At 38.2% G+C, this 14982-nt stretch overlaps 1 protein-coding gene across 13 annotated transcripts in view; it reads right to left on the bottom strand.

Annotated features, from left to right (window-relative positions):
- Positions 1-14982, bottom strand: part of METTL25 (methyltransferase like 25) — a 316231-nt gene that overhangs the window by 240977 nt on the left and 60272 nt on the right. For all 13 annotated transcript variants that reach the window (XR_014083323.1, XR_014083325.1, XR_014083322.1 and 10 more), the window contains exon 6: positions 13245-13339. Coding sequence is in view for 6 of the 13 variants with exons in the window: in XM_081594867.1 (XP_081450993.1) it covers positions 13245-13339 (95 nt within the window). In the remaining 7 variants the exon portion in view is untranslated. The remainder of the gene's footprint in view (positions 1-13244; positions 13340-14982) is intronic.

Here is a 14982-nt window from a genome sequence, read left to right as displayed (position 1 = left end):
AATAAACATATTTATAGACTACTTTTTAATTTATTTTCTTCTAATTTTTAAAAAACATATAATTTTATCTTTTATCAAATAAAAGTATATTAAACAAATTATGGTTGAAATCTTATCTTACTAAAGTACATGTTTTCGGTCTGCATGGTCTGCAAATTCAAATCAAATTCACATGTGATGAAGTCACTTTAAGAGAAAGTAATACATTTTTACAATTTTATATGTAGTTGGTTTTATATTTATATTTATTTAAAATACAAAATATTTTTATAATACATTTCCTAATATTTCTAATAATACTCATAATACAATATACATGAAAGATTTGTTATAATTTAAGTATGGAATAGAGCCTTCTGAAACTTTCAGTTTTTTTAAAAACATACATTTCCACACTTACATTGCTTTATAACTGAATCACATGATAATATTTTAACTAAAATTTTATTTTTAAAGCTTTAATTAGAAAATATTTCAAACATAAAGTAGTAAAATGTAACAGATTTGCATACACTTCCTAATTCAAAGTACTCATATTTTCTTCAGATGCCTATGTCTTCTTAAATATTACTTTTTAGATATAGCTGAATCATGTCCTTTTAAAGCTGAAAGAAAATTTACAGATTATTCAAAGTGCAATTTTTGCAGATGCACAAGGTCACTGACAATGAAAGGAACTTGCCACAAGTTGCACAGTTAGTTAGCAGGTGAGTAGGAACTAAAAACTTGTTTTCCAAATCCCAATTTACTTTTTATGATCTCATGTCATGAAGATTTAGTGGGAAAATGAACTCATGTTATGAAAGTTTACTTCATAGAAATTGTTTGAAGAAAAAAATGGAACTTTTCCATTGACTTTTTGGATACCTTCACTGAACATCAAGAGCAAGAGTGTTATGAATACAGAAGATAATTATTAAATAATAAACTTTTTATTTTATATTGGAGTATAGACAATTCCCTGGTAGCTAAGATGGTAAAGAATCTGCCTCCATTTCAGCAGACCTGGGTTTGATCCCTGGATTGGGAAGATTCCCTGGAGAAGGGAATGGCAACCCATTCCAGTATTCTTCCCTGGAGAATTTCATGGAGAGTGGGAGCCTGATGGGCTACAGTCCTTGGGATCGAAAAGAGTCAGTCAGACATGACTGAGCGACTAGTATTATAGCCAATTAACAATGTTGTGATAGACAAATTTTTAATAACATATTATTTGGTGTCAATACAAATATCATATAACACAGGGCTACTTTTGGTATGTGTTGTTGATGAGTTTATTTTAGAAAACCAAATGTTAACTTTTGATTACATGATAAGAGATAAACAGGTAGGTGATGAACAGTTTCTTACAAATATTAATAATTTTCATTGGCCAATAAATATAGATGATGAAGAGAATACACTAAGTGTTCATTTTATACTAATATAAAATATTTTGAAATTTTATCAGGCTAAAAGTATGCGGATAAGATTGCACTAATATAATTCATTTTTCCCCTCTGGTTAGCACCCTTAACAATTCATCTGAAAGTGTTACCAGAAAGATATCTCTCTCTTTGTCTCACTCTCTCAATCCCTTAAGCTCTGAATGTTGTAGAAAAGGTCAGTTATGAAGAAAAAGGCAATGAAACAAGAAACACCAAAAAAAATGTTCCTTATACTTTCTAAGATTTTAGTCAATAAAAGAAATCCACATGCGCAAAGACAAGGGTAGAGCTAGAAGGAGAGGGGCATTCTATAAGCGGCTGACATTAGTCAGGCAAAGTGGTTGATAAATTCTTTATTTTGGAATTTACTTTTCAAAATCCTTCTTTATGGTTTGTTGAATGTTTCCTTTATATCAGTTTTGTTTTGTGAATATACTATATTCTTTTATCTTTCTAAGGGATATTAATTGCTATTATATATTATTTCGGATAGTATCTCTTTTTATTTTGGATCGTTTTCTCCAAGTTGCTTCTTTCGTATTTGTTTATCTGATCTCTATTCTTTACTGTTAGACTTTCTTAGACAGCTAATGATTCTTAGCTGTCTGCTGATAATTGAAATGTGGGTATCGTAAACTTGAATGGAAGCACTGTGCTTATGAGAGGACCATTAATTGCAGACCTCACCACAAAGGTCCTATTTTATTGTGAAATTTCTAATGCCAGTATCTTCAGACTTTTCTCTTAGGCTAGTCAGATTCTCTACAAAAAGACTATTTCAATTTCTTCTTGCTTAGAGGAATCAGCAAACTAAAATGGACAGGAATGGGCAAATTTAATTCAGATGACCATTATATCTACTACTGTGGGCAAGAATCCCTTAGAAGAAATGGAGTAGCCCTCAGAATCAACAAAAGAATCTGAAATACAGTACTTGGTTACAACCTCAAAAATGACAGAATGATCTTGGTTCATTTCCAAGGCAAGCCATTCAATACCACAGTAATCCAAGTCTATGTCCCGACCACGGATGCCAAAGAAGCTGATCAATTCTATGAAGACCTAGAAGACCTCCTAGAACTAACACCTAAAAAAGATGTTCTATTCACCATCGGGGATTGGAATGCAAAAGTAGGAAGTCAAGATGTACCTTGAGTAACAGGCAAGTTTGGCCTTGGAGAACAAAATAAAGTAGGGCAAAGGTTAACTGAATTCTGCCAAGAGAATGCACTAGTCATAGCAAATACCCTTTTCAACAACACAAGAGATGACTTTACACATGGACATCACCAAATGGTCAGTACTGAAATCAAACTGATCACATTCTTCATAGCTGAAGATGGAGAAGCTGTATACAGTCAGCAAAAACAAGACCTGGAGCTGACTGTAGCTCAGATCATCAACTTCTCATAGCAAAATTCAGGCTTAAACTAAAGAAAACCAGGAAAAACACTAGGCCAGTCAGGTATGACTTAAATCAAATCCCATGTGAATTTGCAGTAGAGGTAATGAATAGATTCAAGGGACCAGATCTAGTTAACACTGTGCTTGAAGAACTATGGACAGAGGTCCATAATATTGTACAGGAGGCAGCAAACAAAACCATCCCCCCAAAAAAGAAAAGCAAGAAGTCAAAGTGGTTATCTGAGGAGGCTTTACAAATAGCAGAAGAACGAAGAGAAGTGAAAAGCAAGGGAGAGAGGGAAAGGTACATCCAATTAAACATAGAGTTCCAAAAATAGCCAGAAGAAACAAGAAGGTCTTTTTAAATGAACTGCTTAATAACAGAAGAAAACAACAAAAGGGGAAAGACTGGAGATCTCTTCAGGAAAATTGGAAACATCATGGGAGTATTCCACCCAAAGATGGACACAATGAGGGATAAAAATGGTAGAGACCTAGTAGATGGTGAAGAGATCAAGAAGAGATGTAAAGAATACATGGAAGAACTGTATAAAAAAGATCTTAATGAACCAGATTCCTACAATGGTGTGGTTAATCACCCAGAGTCAGACATTCTGAAGAGTGAAGTCAAGTGGGCCTTAAGAATCACTGCTGTTAATAAAGCTAGTGAATGCGATGAAATTCCAGCAAAATTATTCAAATCCCAAAAGGATGATTCCATCAAGGTTTTGCATTCATTATGTCAGCAAATCTAGAAGACCCAGCAGTGGCCACAGCACTGGAAAATAGTCAATCCTAATTCCAATCACTGCAGATGGTGACTGCAGCCATGAAGTTAAAAGACACTTGCTCCTTGGAAGAAAAACTATGACAAACTAAAAAAAACTATGACAAACCTAGACAGCATATTAATAAGCAGAGATATTATTTTGCTGACAAAGGTCGAACAGTCAAAGCTATGGTTTTTCCAGTAGTCATGCATGGATGTGAGAGTTGGACTATAAAGAAAGCTGAGCGCCGAAGAATTGATGCTTTTGTACTGTGGTGTTGGAGAAGACTTTTGAGAGTTCCTTGGACTGCAAGGAGATACAACCAGTCAATCTTAAGGGAGATCAACTCTGAATATACCCTGGAAGGACTGATGCTGAAGCTCCAGTATCTTGGTCATCTGATGTGAACAGACAACTCATTGGAAAAGTCCCTGCTGCTGGGAAAGATTGAGAGCAGAAGGAGAAGAGGACATCAGATGATGAGATGTCTGGACAGCATCACCGATGCAATGAACATGAACTTGGGCAAACTCCGGGAGATGGTGAGGGATAAGAAGGCCGGGCGTGCTGCAGTTCATGCTGTCGCAAAGAGTTGGACACGACTGAGTGACTGAAAAACAACATGAAGTCAGATTCCCTACAAAAGACTATTTTAATTTCTTCTTGCTTAGAGGGTATAAGCCGCCAACATTGTGGGAATCAAGTCATTCCAAAAATGAGTTGCCATTCTAACAAGACCCTAAATGAGTATTATTTACAAATATAATGAAAGAACAAGACCAATTCCCAGAAAAATATTTTAAGAGGACTTATCAAAGGAAATAATTATTTTAGCAAAAATAGATTTCTAAGTTAACTCTCAGATACATGACCTAGAACACTGCAGCACTATTTCTTTACATTGCTGTTACTGGCAATATAAAATTATCAAGATAATGACCACATAATAGTTAATTTACCTTGGGGTTGTACATTAGAAACATTATTGTAGAAACTATATTTTACATTTATGATGGCAAAATCCATTTACACCATTTAACTGGCATTGGGTCCTTTTTAGACCAACATAACACCACAAACAGAGAAGACTGTGGGCCAAAGTGTTCTAGATCTAAGGATAAGAGCCAACTCAGACATTTTTTCTTTTTTTTTTTTTTGCTATAGGAAGAATATTTATTGCCTGAGAATACTTTTCATTCTTAGTCTTTTTTTTTTTTTTTATAAATTTATTTATTTTAGTTGGGGGCTCATTACTTTACAATATTGTAATAGTTTTTGCCATATATTGACATGAATCAGCCATGGGTTTACATGTGTTCCCCTTCCTGGACCCCCCACTCACCTCCCTCCCCATCCCATCCCTCTGGGTCATCCCATTGCCCCGGCCCTGAGCCCTTGTCTCATGCATCGAACATGGAATGGTGTTCTGTTTCACATATGATAATATACATGTTTCAATGCTATTCTCCCAGAACGTCCCACCCTCACCTTCTCCCTCAGAGGCCATAAAATTGTTCCAAGCATCTGTGTCTCTTATTCTGTCTCGCATATAGGGTTATCATTACCATCTTTCAAATTCCATATATATGCATTAGTATACTGTATTGTTGTTTTTCTTTCTGGCTTACTTCACTCTGTATAATGGGCTCCAGTTTCATCCATCTCAGTAGAACCGATTCAAATGTATTTTTTTTAATGGCTGAGTAATATTCCATTGTGTATATGTACCACAGCTTCCTTATCCATTCGTCTGCTGATGGACATCTAGGTTGCTTCCATGACCTGGCTATTGTAAACAGTGCTGCGATGAACATTGGGGTACACGCGTCTCTTTCAATTCTGGTTTCCTCGGTGTATATGCCCAGCAGTGGGATTGCTGGGTCATATGGCAGTTCTATTCCCAGTTTTTTAAGGAATCTCCACACTGTTCTCCATAGTGGCTGTACTAGTTTGCATTCCCACCAACAGTGTAAGAGGGTTCCCTTTTCTCCACACCCTCTCCAGCATTTATTGCTTCTAGACTTTTGGATAGCAGCCATTCTGACTGGTGTGAAATGATACCTCATTGTGGTTTTGATTTGCATTTCTCTAATAATGAGTGATGTTGAGCATCTTTTCATGTGTTTGTTAGCCATCTGTATGTCTTCTTCGGAGAAATGTCTGTTTAGTTCTTTGGCCCATTTTTTGATTGGGTTGTTTATTTTTCTGGAATTCAGCTGCAGAAGTTGCTTGTATATTTTTGAGATTAATTGTTTGTCTGTTGCTTCATTTGCTATTATTTTCTCCCATTCTGAAGGCTGTCTTTTCACCTTGCTTATAGTTTCCTTTGTTGTGCAAAAGCTTTTAATTTTAATTAGGTCCCATTTGTTTATTTTTGCTTTTATTTCCAATATTCTGGGAGGTGGGACATGGAGGATCCTGCTGTGATTTATGTCGGAGAGTGTTTTGCCTATGTTTTCCTCTAGGAGTTTTATACTTTCTGGTCTTACGTTTAGATCTTTAATCCATTTTGAGTTTATTTTTGTGTACGGTGTTAGGAAGTGTTCTAGTTTCATTCTTTTACAAGTGGTTGACCAGTTTTCCCAGCACCACTTGCTAAAGAGATTGTCTTTTCTCCATTGTATATTCTTGCCTCCTTTGTCGAAGATAAGGTGTCCATATGTGCGTGGGTTTATCTCTGGGCTTTCTATTTTGTTCCATTGATCTATATTTCTATCTTTGTGCCAGTACCATACTGTCTTGATGACTGTGGCTTTGTAGTAGAGCCTGAAGTCAGGCAGGTTGATTCCTCCAGTTCCATTCTTCTTCCTCAAGATTGCTTTGGCTATTCGAGGTTTCTTATATTTCCATACAAATTGTGAGATGATTTGTTCTAGTTCTGTGAAAAATACCGTTGGTAGCTTGATGGGGATTGCATTGAATCTATAGATTGCTTTGGGTGGTATACTCATTTTCACTCTATTAATTCTTCCAATCCATGAACACGGTATATTTCTCCATCTGTTTGTGTCCTCTTTGATTTCTTTCATCAGTGTTTTATAGTTTTCTATATATAAGTCTTTTGTTTCTTTAGGTAGATATATTCCTAAGTATTTTATTCTTTTTGTTGCAATGGTGAATGGTATTGTTTCCTTAATTTCTCTTTCTGTTTTCTCATTATTGGAGTATAGGAATGCAAGGGATTTCTGTGTGTTAATTTTATATCCTGCAACTTTACTATATTCATTGATCAACTCTAGTAATTTTCTAGTAGAGTCTTTAGGGTTTTCTATGTAGAGGATCATGTCATCTGCAAACAGTGAGAGTTTTACTTCTTCTTTTCCTATCTGTATTCCTTTTATTTCTTTTTCAGCTCTGATTGCTGTGGCCAAAACTTCCAAAACTATGTTGAATAGTAGTGGTGAAAGTGGGCATCCTTGCCTTGTTCCTGACTTTAGGGGAAATGCTTTCAATTTTTCACCATTGAGGATAATGTTTGCTGTGGGTTTGTCATATATAGCTTTTATTATGTTGAGATATGTTCCTTCTATTCCTGCTTTCTGGAGGGTTTTAATCATAAATGGATGCTGAATTTTGTCAAAGGCTTTTTCTGCATCTATTGAGATAACCATATGGTTTTTTTCTTTCAATTTGTTAATGTGGTGTATTACATTGATTAATTTGCGGATGTTAAAAAAACCTTGCATTCCTGGGATAAAGCCCACTTGGTCATGATGTATGATCTTTTTAATATGATGTTGGATTCTGTTTGCTAGAATTTTATTAAGGATTTTTGCATCTATGTTCATCAGTGATATTGGCCTGTAGTTTTCCTTTTTTGTGACATCTTTGTCTGGTTTTGGAATTAGGGTGATGGTGGCCTCATAGAATGAGTTTGGAAGTTTACCATCTTCTGCAATTTTCTGGAAGAGTTTGAGTAGGATAGGTGTTAGCTCTTCTCTAAATTTTTGGTAGAATTCCGCTGTGAAGCCGTCTGGTCCTGGGCTTTTGTTTGCTGGAAGATTTCTGATTACAGTTTCGATTTCCGTGCTTGTGATGGGTCTGTTAAGATCTTCTATTTCTTCCTGGCTCAGTTTTGGAAAGTTATACTTTTCTAAGAATTTGTCCATTTCTTCCAAGTTGTCCATTTTATTGGCATATAGCTGTTGGTAGTAGTCTCTTATGATCCTTTGTATTTCTGTGGAGTCTGTTGTGATCTCTCCATTTTCATTTCTAATTTTGTTGATCTGATTCTTCTCCCTTTGTTTCTTGATGAGTCTGGCTAATGGCTTGTCAATTTTGTTTATCTTCTCGAAAAACCAGCTTTTAGTTTTGTTGATTTTTGCTATGGTCTCTTTTGTTTCTTTTGCATTTATTTCTGCCCTAATTTTTAAGATTTCTTTCCTTCTACTGACCCTGGGGTTTTTCATTTCTTCCTTCTCTAGTTGCTTTAGGTGTAGAGTTAGTTGATTTATTTGATTTTTTTCTTGTTTCTTGAGGTACGCCTGTATTGCTATGAACCTTCCCCTTAGTATTGCTTTTACAGTGTCCCATAGGTTTTGGGTTGTTGTGTTTTCATTTTCATTCGTTTCTATGCATAATTTGATTTCTTTTTTGATTTCTTCTGTGATTTGTTGTTTATTCAGAAGCGTGTTGTTTAGCCTCCATATGTTGGAATTTTTAATAGTTTTTTTCCTGTAACTGAGGTCTAATCTTACTGCATTGTGGTCAGAGAAGATGGCTGGGATGATTTCAATTTTTCTGAATTTACCAAGGCTAGATTTATGGCCCAGGATGTGATCTATCCTGGAGAAAGTTCCATGTGCACTTGAGAAAAAGGTAAAATTGATTGTTTTGGGGTGGAAAGTCCTGTAAATATCAATTAAATCTAATTTGTCTATTGTATCATTTAAAGTTTGTGTTTCCTTGTTAATTTTCTGTTTAGTTGATCTATCCATATGCGTGAGTGGAGTATTAAAGTCTCCCACTATTATTGTGTTATTGTTAATTTCCCCTTTCATACTTGTTAGTATTTGCCTTATATATTGTGGTGCTCCTATGTTGGGTGCATATATATTTATGATTGTTACGTCTTCTTCTTGAATTGATCCTTTGATCTTTATGTAGTGTCCTTCTTTGTCCCTTTTCACATCCTTTATTTTAAAGTCTATTTTATCTGAAATGAGTATTGCGACTCCTGCTTTCTTTTGGTCTCCGTTTGCATGAAATATGTTTTTCCATCCCTTCACTTTCAGCCTGTGTGTGTCCCTAGTTTTGAGGTGGGTCTCTTGTAGACAGCATATATAGGGGTCTTGTTTTTGTATCCATTCAGCAACCCTTTGTCTTTTGGTTGGGGCATTCAACCCATTTACATTTAAGGTAATTATTGATAAGTATGATCCCGTTGCCATTTACTTTGTTGTTTTGAGTTCGTGTTGAAACATCCTTTCTGTGTTTCCTGTTTAGAGAAGATCCTTTAGCATTTGCTGGAGAGCTGGTTTGGTGGTGCTGAATTCCCTCAGCTCTTGCTTGTCTGTAAAGCTTTTGAATTCTCCTCCATATCTGAATGAGATGCTTGCTGGGTACAGTAATCTGGGTTGTAGATTATTCTCTTTCATTACTTTAAGTATGTCCTGCCATTCCCTTCTAGCCTGAAGGGTTTCTATTGAAAGATCCGCTGTTATCCTTATGGGGATCCCCTTGTGTGTTATTTGTTGTTTTTCCCTTGCTGCTTTTAATATTTGTTCTTTGTGTTTGATCTTTGTTAATTTGATTAATATGTGTCTTGGGGTGTTTCGCCTTGGGTTTATCCTGTTTGGAACTCTCTGGGTTTCTTGGACTTCTGTGACTATTTCTTTCCTCATTTTAGGGAAATTTTCAACTATTATCTCCTCGAGTATTTTTTCATGGCCTTTCCTTTTATCTTCTTCTTCTGGGACTCCTATGATTCGAATGTTGGGGCGTTTCATATTGTCCCAGAGGTCCCGGAGGTTTTCCTCATTTCTTTTGATTCTTTTTTCTTTTTTCCTCTCTGCTTCGTTTATTTCCATCATTCTATCTTCTACCTCACTTATCCTATCTTCTGCCTCCGTTATTCTACTGTTGGTTCCCTCCAGAGTGTCTTTTATCTCCTTTATTTCATTATTCATTCTATATTGATTCCTTTTTATTTCTTCTAAGTCCTTGATAAACATTTCTTGCATCTTCTCAATCTTTGTCTCCAGGCTATTTATCTGTAACTCCATTTTGCTTTCAAGATTTTGGATCATTTTTATTATCATTATTCTAAATTCTTTTTCAGATAGATTCCCTATCTCCTCCTCTTTTGTTTGGCTTTGTGGGCATTTCTCATTTTCCTTTACTTGCTGAGTATTTCTCTGCCTTTTCATCTTGTTTAGATTGCTGTGTTAGGCGTGGCCCTTCTGTATTCTGGTAGTATGAAGTTCCTCTTTATTGTGGAGGTTCCTCACTGCGGTTGGGGTTGGACAGGTGGCTTGTCAAGGCTTCCTGGTTGGGGGAGCTTGTGTCGGTGTTCTGGTGGGTGGAGCTGGATTTCTGCTCTCTAGAGTGCAATGGAGTGACCAGTTTTAATTTTTGAGATGTCTATGGATTTGGTGTGCCTCTGGGCAGCCTGAATATTGATGCTCAGGTCTATGTTCCTGCGTTGCTGGAGAATTTGCGTGGTATGTCTTGCTCTGGAACTTATTGGCTCTTGGGTGGAGCTTGGTTTCAGTGTATTTATGGAGGCTATTGGATGGTCTCTTATTAATTAACGTTTCCCCTGGCTTTCAGTCTTATTCTTGCAGTAGCCTCAAGACTTCTCCTTCCATACAGCCTCAATAATAAAACTTTTAGGTTAATGGTGAAAAGATTCTCCACAGTGAGGGATACCCAGAAAGGTTCACTGAGTTACATGGAGAGATGAGGTGGGGGGGGTTGAGGTGCCCAGGAGGGGAAGAGGGGAATTCAAATGTGGAGAGAGCAATCTAGCCAGTAAGCACTTCCCTCTGTGCTTTCCACAGTTTGGAACCCTCAGAGTGATTCACAGAGATACAGAGGGGGGAGGAAGGTAACAGAGGTGAGCATGAGTAGAAAGGGAGGAATCAAGAGGGGAGAGAGAGATCTGGGCAGTATCCTGTTCCTGAAGTGTTCTCCGGTACCCAGAACACCCTCAGAGATTCACAGAATTGGGTTGAGAAGAGAAGGAGGAGGGTGGGAGATAGAGGTTCCCTGGGGGAGAAGAAAGAGCATCAATAGGGGGAGAGAGTGATCAGGCCAGTGATCACACTCCTGAGTAAAAATGGGTCCTAAAGATTGGGTTCTTAAATGTACAAAATTGATATCAAATATGTAAAACAAAGATTAAAAATCTAGAGTAGAGGTTAGACTCTTATAAAACTTACAATCTAAAAAAAAAAAAAAGAAAAAAGGAAACAGTGTAAAAAAGAAAAAAAAAACAGTAAAACAGTAAAAAAAGAAACAGGAAAAAAAAAAGTAAAACAGGAAAAAAAACATTAAAAAAAGAAAACACGAAAGGTATAAGATATATGTATGTAGTTTGCTTCAAAAATAGGGTTGTTTTTTTTTTTTTTGCAAGTTAATAGTGGGTTATGAAAATGAAAGTTAAAGGTGTAATAGAGGACTTGAAGAAAAAGGAAAGAAGAGAAAAAAAAATTTTTTTTTAATTAAAAAAAAAAATAATAGTAAAAAATATATATATCCCGGACTTTCTCTGGAGCTGTTGTGAGCAGTGTGGGATCTGCTCAGTTTCAGATAGATCCTTATTCCTGCTTATACTTTTCAAGATCTATAGGTCCTTTTCAATGCAGTCGGTATTAACTACAGGGATTTTAATCTGTTGGCCTGTCCCTTCCAAAGCGCTTCCCTCTGTTTATTTGGCTTCTGTTTGGAGATCTCTTCAGTATCTAATTTCCGCCCTGCAGCAAAGGGGTGGAGGTGATCTCTTTAGGTTCGCTTGTTCAATCGTGCTGTGGGGAGGGAGGAACACTGCAAATCTGGCGTGTGTGTGGTAAGCTCGCAGTGTCTCGGCCGCACTGGGTTCGTCTCCGCTCACGGCGTGTGTGCTTTCCCTGTCTACCCTGCTCAGGCTTCAGGTTACTCGGCCGGGGAGCGGGCCCTGAGCTGCGTGTACTTCCCAGGTCTAAGCTGCTCAGGTTCAGGCTCCCGGTTACTCCACAAAGGCGCAGACTCGGTTTCGCCCGCGGCTTGTGCCGTTCCCGGTCGGAGCTGCCCAGGCGGCCAGGAGTTTGGCGAGCGCGCTCTCCCCTGTTGGGGCGGTGCGGCTTATCACCTCCCTGGTCCCCGCCTCGGTTTACGGGCGCGCCCGGCTCCGGTGTGCTTTGTGTCGGTTCTGGGGAGCTGGTCTCTGGCTGCGACCCTCCCGGCGGCTGTCGACCCTCCGGGATCTCAGGCAGTCTTTGCTTAGAAACTGGGAGCCTGTTTGCAGTTTGGTAGGGAGTGCCCTCTCTGGAGCCGAGTTTGCCCTTTTCCGGCTCTGGCGGGCCCCGCCTGCCCGCTGTGTCCGGCGGGGGATGGGGCGGTCCGCAGCCGGCTAGCTCTCCTCTGGTATCGCTCAGTCCTTTGTTCTGTGAGTGGGCCGGCAGTGCCTTAGAGTTGGGCTTTTCGCGGGATAGTTCTCTCTCTCTGGCTGTCCCACAGTTTAGGTTACTATCTCACGTTAGCTCCCTCAGATTGCCCTCGGGGCACTCGGGCCCGGTCCTTACCCTAGGCAATGCCGCCCGCTCCTCTCCGTTCAGCCCCCACTTGCTGGTGGCGGATAATGCGAGCGTCTGGGGTTCTTTGCTGGGAGTTGCTTTAGGCACGTAATCTGTGGATTTTATTTATTTTTTCCTCCCAGTTACGTTGCCCTCCGAGATAAGAAATCCTCCCCCACACCCGCCGGTGAGAGGGTTTCCTGGTGCTTGGAAATTCCTCCTCTTTTACGACTCCCTCCCCGGGTCGGGTCTCCGTCCCTAACTCTTTTGTCTCTCTTTTTATCTTTTATAATTTCTCCTACCTCTTTTGAAGATAATGCGGTGTTTTTGTGGAAGCCTGACGTCCTCAGCCAGCCTTCAGAAGTAGTTTTGTGAAGTTTGGTCAGCGTTCAGATGTTCTTTCGATAAATTTGTGGAGGAGAGAGTGGTCTCCCCGTCCTATTCCTCCGCCATCTTCCATTCTTAGTCCAACTCAGACATTTTAAATAAAGATTTCACTTAACTAGATAGGTACTTCCTATCCCAGACAGTTTAATAATATTTTTCCCATTTTATTAAAACTTAGGAGACCAAATGATCTGCTACAAACACACACACACACACACACACACACACACACACAGCTGTGGATAAAGCACTAAAGTAATTCTGTGTTTAAGAATTGGTTGTTGGTACATTTTATATGATAATTAAAGTAATTACATGTAAGAAATTAAGTACAATAATGCAGAATTAAAGTATAACTATAAATTGTTACCACATGCAGAGTGAATAATGTTGTATGGGCAAGCCATTTTTTCCCCCTCATAATTTGCAGTGCATAAAGCATTAATAAAGATGCTCTTCAAAATCTGGCATTTAACAAAGCCAAAGAAATAAATTCAGCAACATCTGCATAAAGCTCTTAGTTGAGAAATAAAAAATCCTACCAAACAGGCTGACATTCTGGCATTACGGCCACAGCACCATCTCTCTTCCTTCAAATAGTGGCACATTGGAAATCCCCACCTTTCTTGGGTGTATTCTGCAGGTGGAAGAAAAATATGAATTATTTAAATAAAATTCTTCCTCTTTTAGTTAAAGTAAATAATCTATTGAAAGTGCAAATCAGTCGTTTGAAAGTCAAACAGTAGTTAAACATGGAAGTGGTAATGTATAACAGCTCATTCCAGTATGTTAATTGAAAACATATTAATGTTATGAAAATGGCATTTTCTCAACAACAGTTGTTTTGTATTCAAGCTCCAGGTCTGATACCAACCAATTTACCAAAATTATTTCTCAAAGATTCAGCAAAAGCAATTTAAAATGGAAATACTTTTCATGTTCAGTATAACTAAAGACTATAAGTAATGAGATACTGGACATTTACTGGTGACCCAACTTTCTAATAAAATGACTTATGAAATGTGACATTTGGCAATTTATCCTAGAACAATATTAATTTATTCCCACAAATGTTGAAGCATCAATATTTTTTCCCCAGCCACAATGTTCACTTTCCAGAACAGCTGTATGCACTCTTCTTTTTTCCATTAATAGGATGTTACATTTTCAACTGTGATTCAGTTTGGCTCAACTGCATTTATGGTTTAAGTAACAACAACAAAAAAGTCAACATTCACTACTTAATCACACATACCTGCTGTTGACTCACTTTTAGAGTTATATATGTAACTTGCTGATGTTAAAACCCCCTTACGAACAACTATTTATCACATACCATTTCTGACAAGGAAAGAAAATCTATTTTAAATTAAAGCCTGGAAAATAAGAACTCAAGTTTATCAAAAGAGTGGTAATGAAAAGAAAATTGAGATACATATAAATTTTATATTAGGTTAAAAAGTAAAATAGAACTAGAAAATAAGAAAATGGTTTAAAACAAAGTATTATTGAGGCTGTTGCTTAGTCACTAAGTGACTCTTCTGCAACTCTTATAGCCCACCAGGCTCCTCTGTCCATGGGAATTCCCAGGCAAGTATACTGGAGTGGGTTGTCATTTCTTCCTCCAGGGATCTTCCCAAACAAGGGACTGAACCCATGTCTCCTGCATTGGCAGATGGATTCTTTACCACTGAGCTACCAGTGAAGCAATACTGTTGATGTAGATTCCACTAAAAAACTTCTGTGTTATGAAATATCAGATGGTTTTCAATGCTCAAAAAGGGGAGGGGTATGCTCTCACCTCCCCTCTCCGCTCCCCACTTTATGGTCATGTTGGCAAGCAGTGATGGAGCAACAAGACAGAAGGATTCTGGGTTCTTGGAAGGCTTTCTGGTTCAGAGCTCCTTTGTGTGTGCCTGTATGTTAGACACTCAGTCATGTCTGACTCTGTAACCCCATGGACTGTAGCCCACCAGGCTCCTCTGTCCATGGAGTTCTCCAGGCAAGAACACTGGAGCAGGTAGCCATTCTCTTCTCCAGGGGAACTTTCCAAGCCAGGGATCGAACCCGAGTCTCCTGCATCGCAGACAGATTCTTTACCATCTGAGGGCATCTGTGTGAATGCCCACAGAGCTCCTTTAACTAGTTGTAATTGTCTACCTCTTGAGAAACCTGTATGCAGGTCAGGAAGCAACAGTTAGAACTGGACATGGAACACCAGACTGGTTCCAAATAGGAAAAGGAGTACGTCAAGGCTGTATATTGTCACCCTGCTTATTT

Source organism: Giraffa tippelskirchi, chromosome 4, assembly GCF_054371585.1.
Source record: "Giraffa tippelskirchi isolate mGirTip1 chromosome 4, T2T-mGirTip1v1.2.pri, whole genome shotgun sequence".
In the NCBI taxonomy this organism is placed as follows: Eukaryota; Metazoa; Chordata; class Mammalia; order Artiodactyla; family Giraffidae; genus Giraffa; species Giraffa tippelskirchi.
Note: the sequence above shows the minus strand (reverse complement) of the source record. Positions and strands in the feature narration are given on the sequence as shown.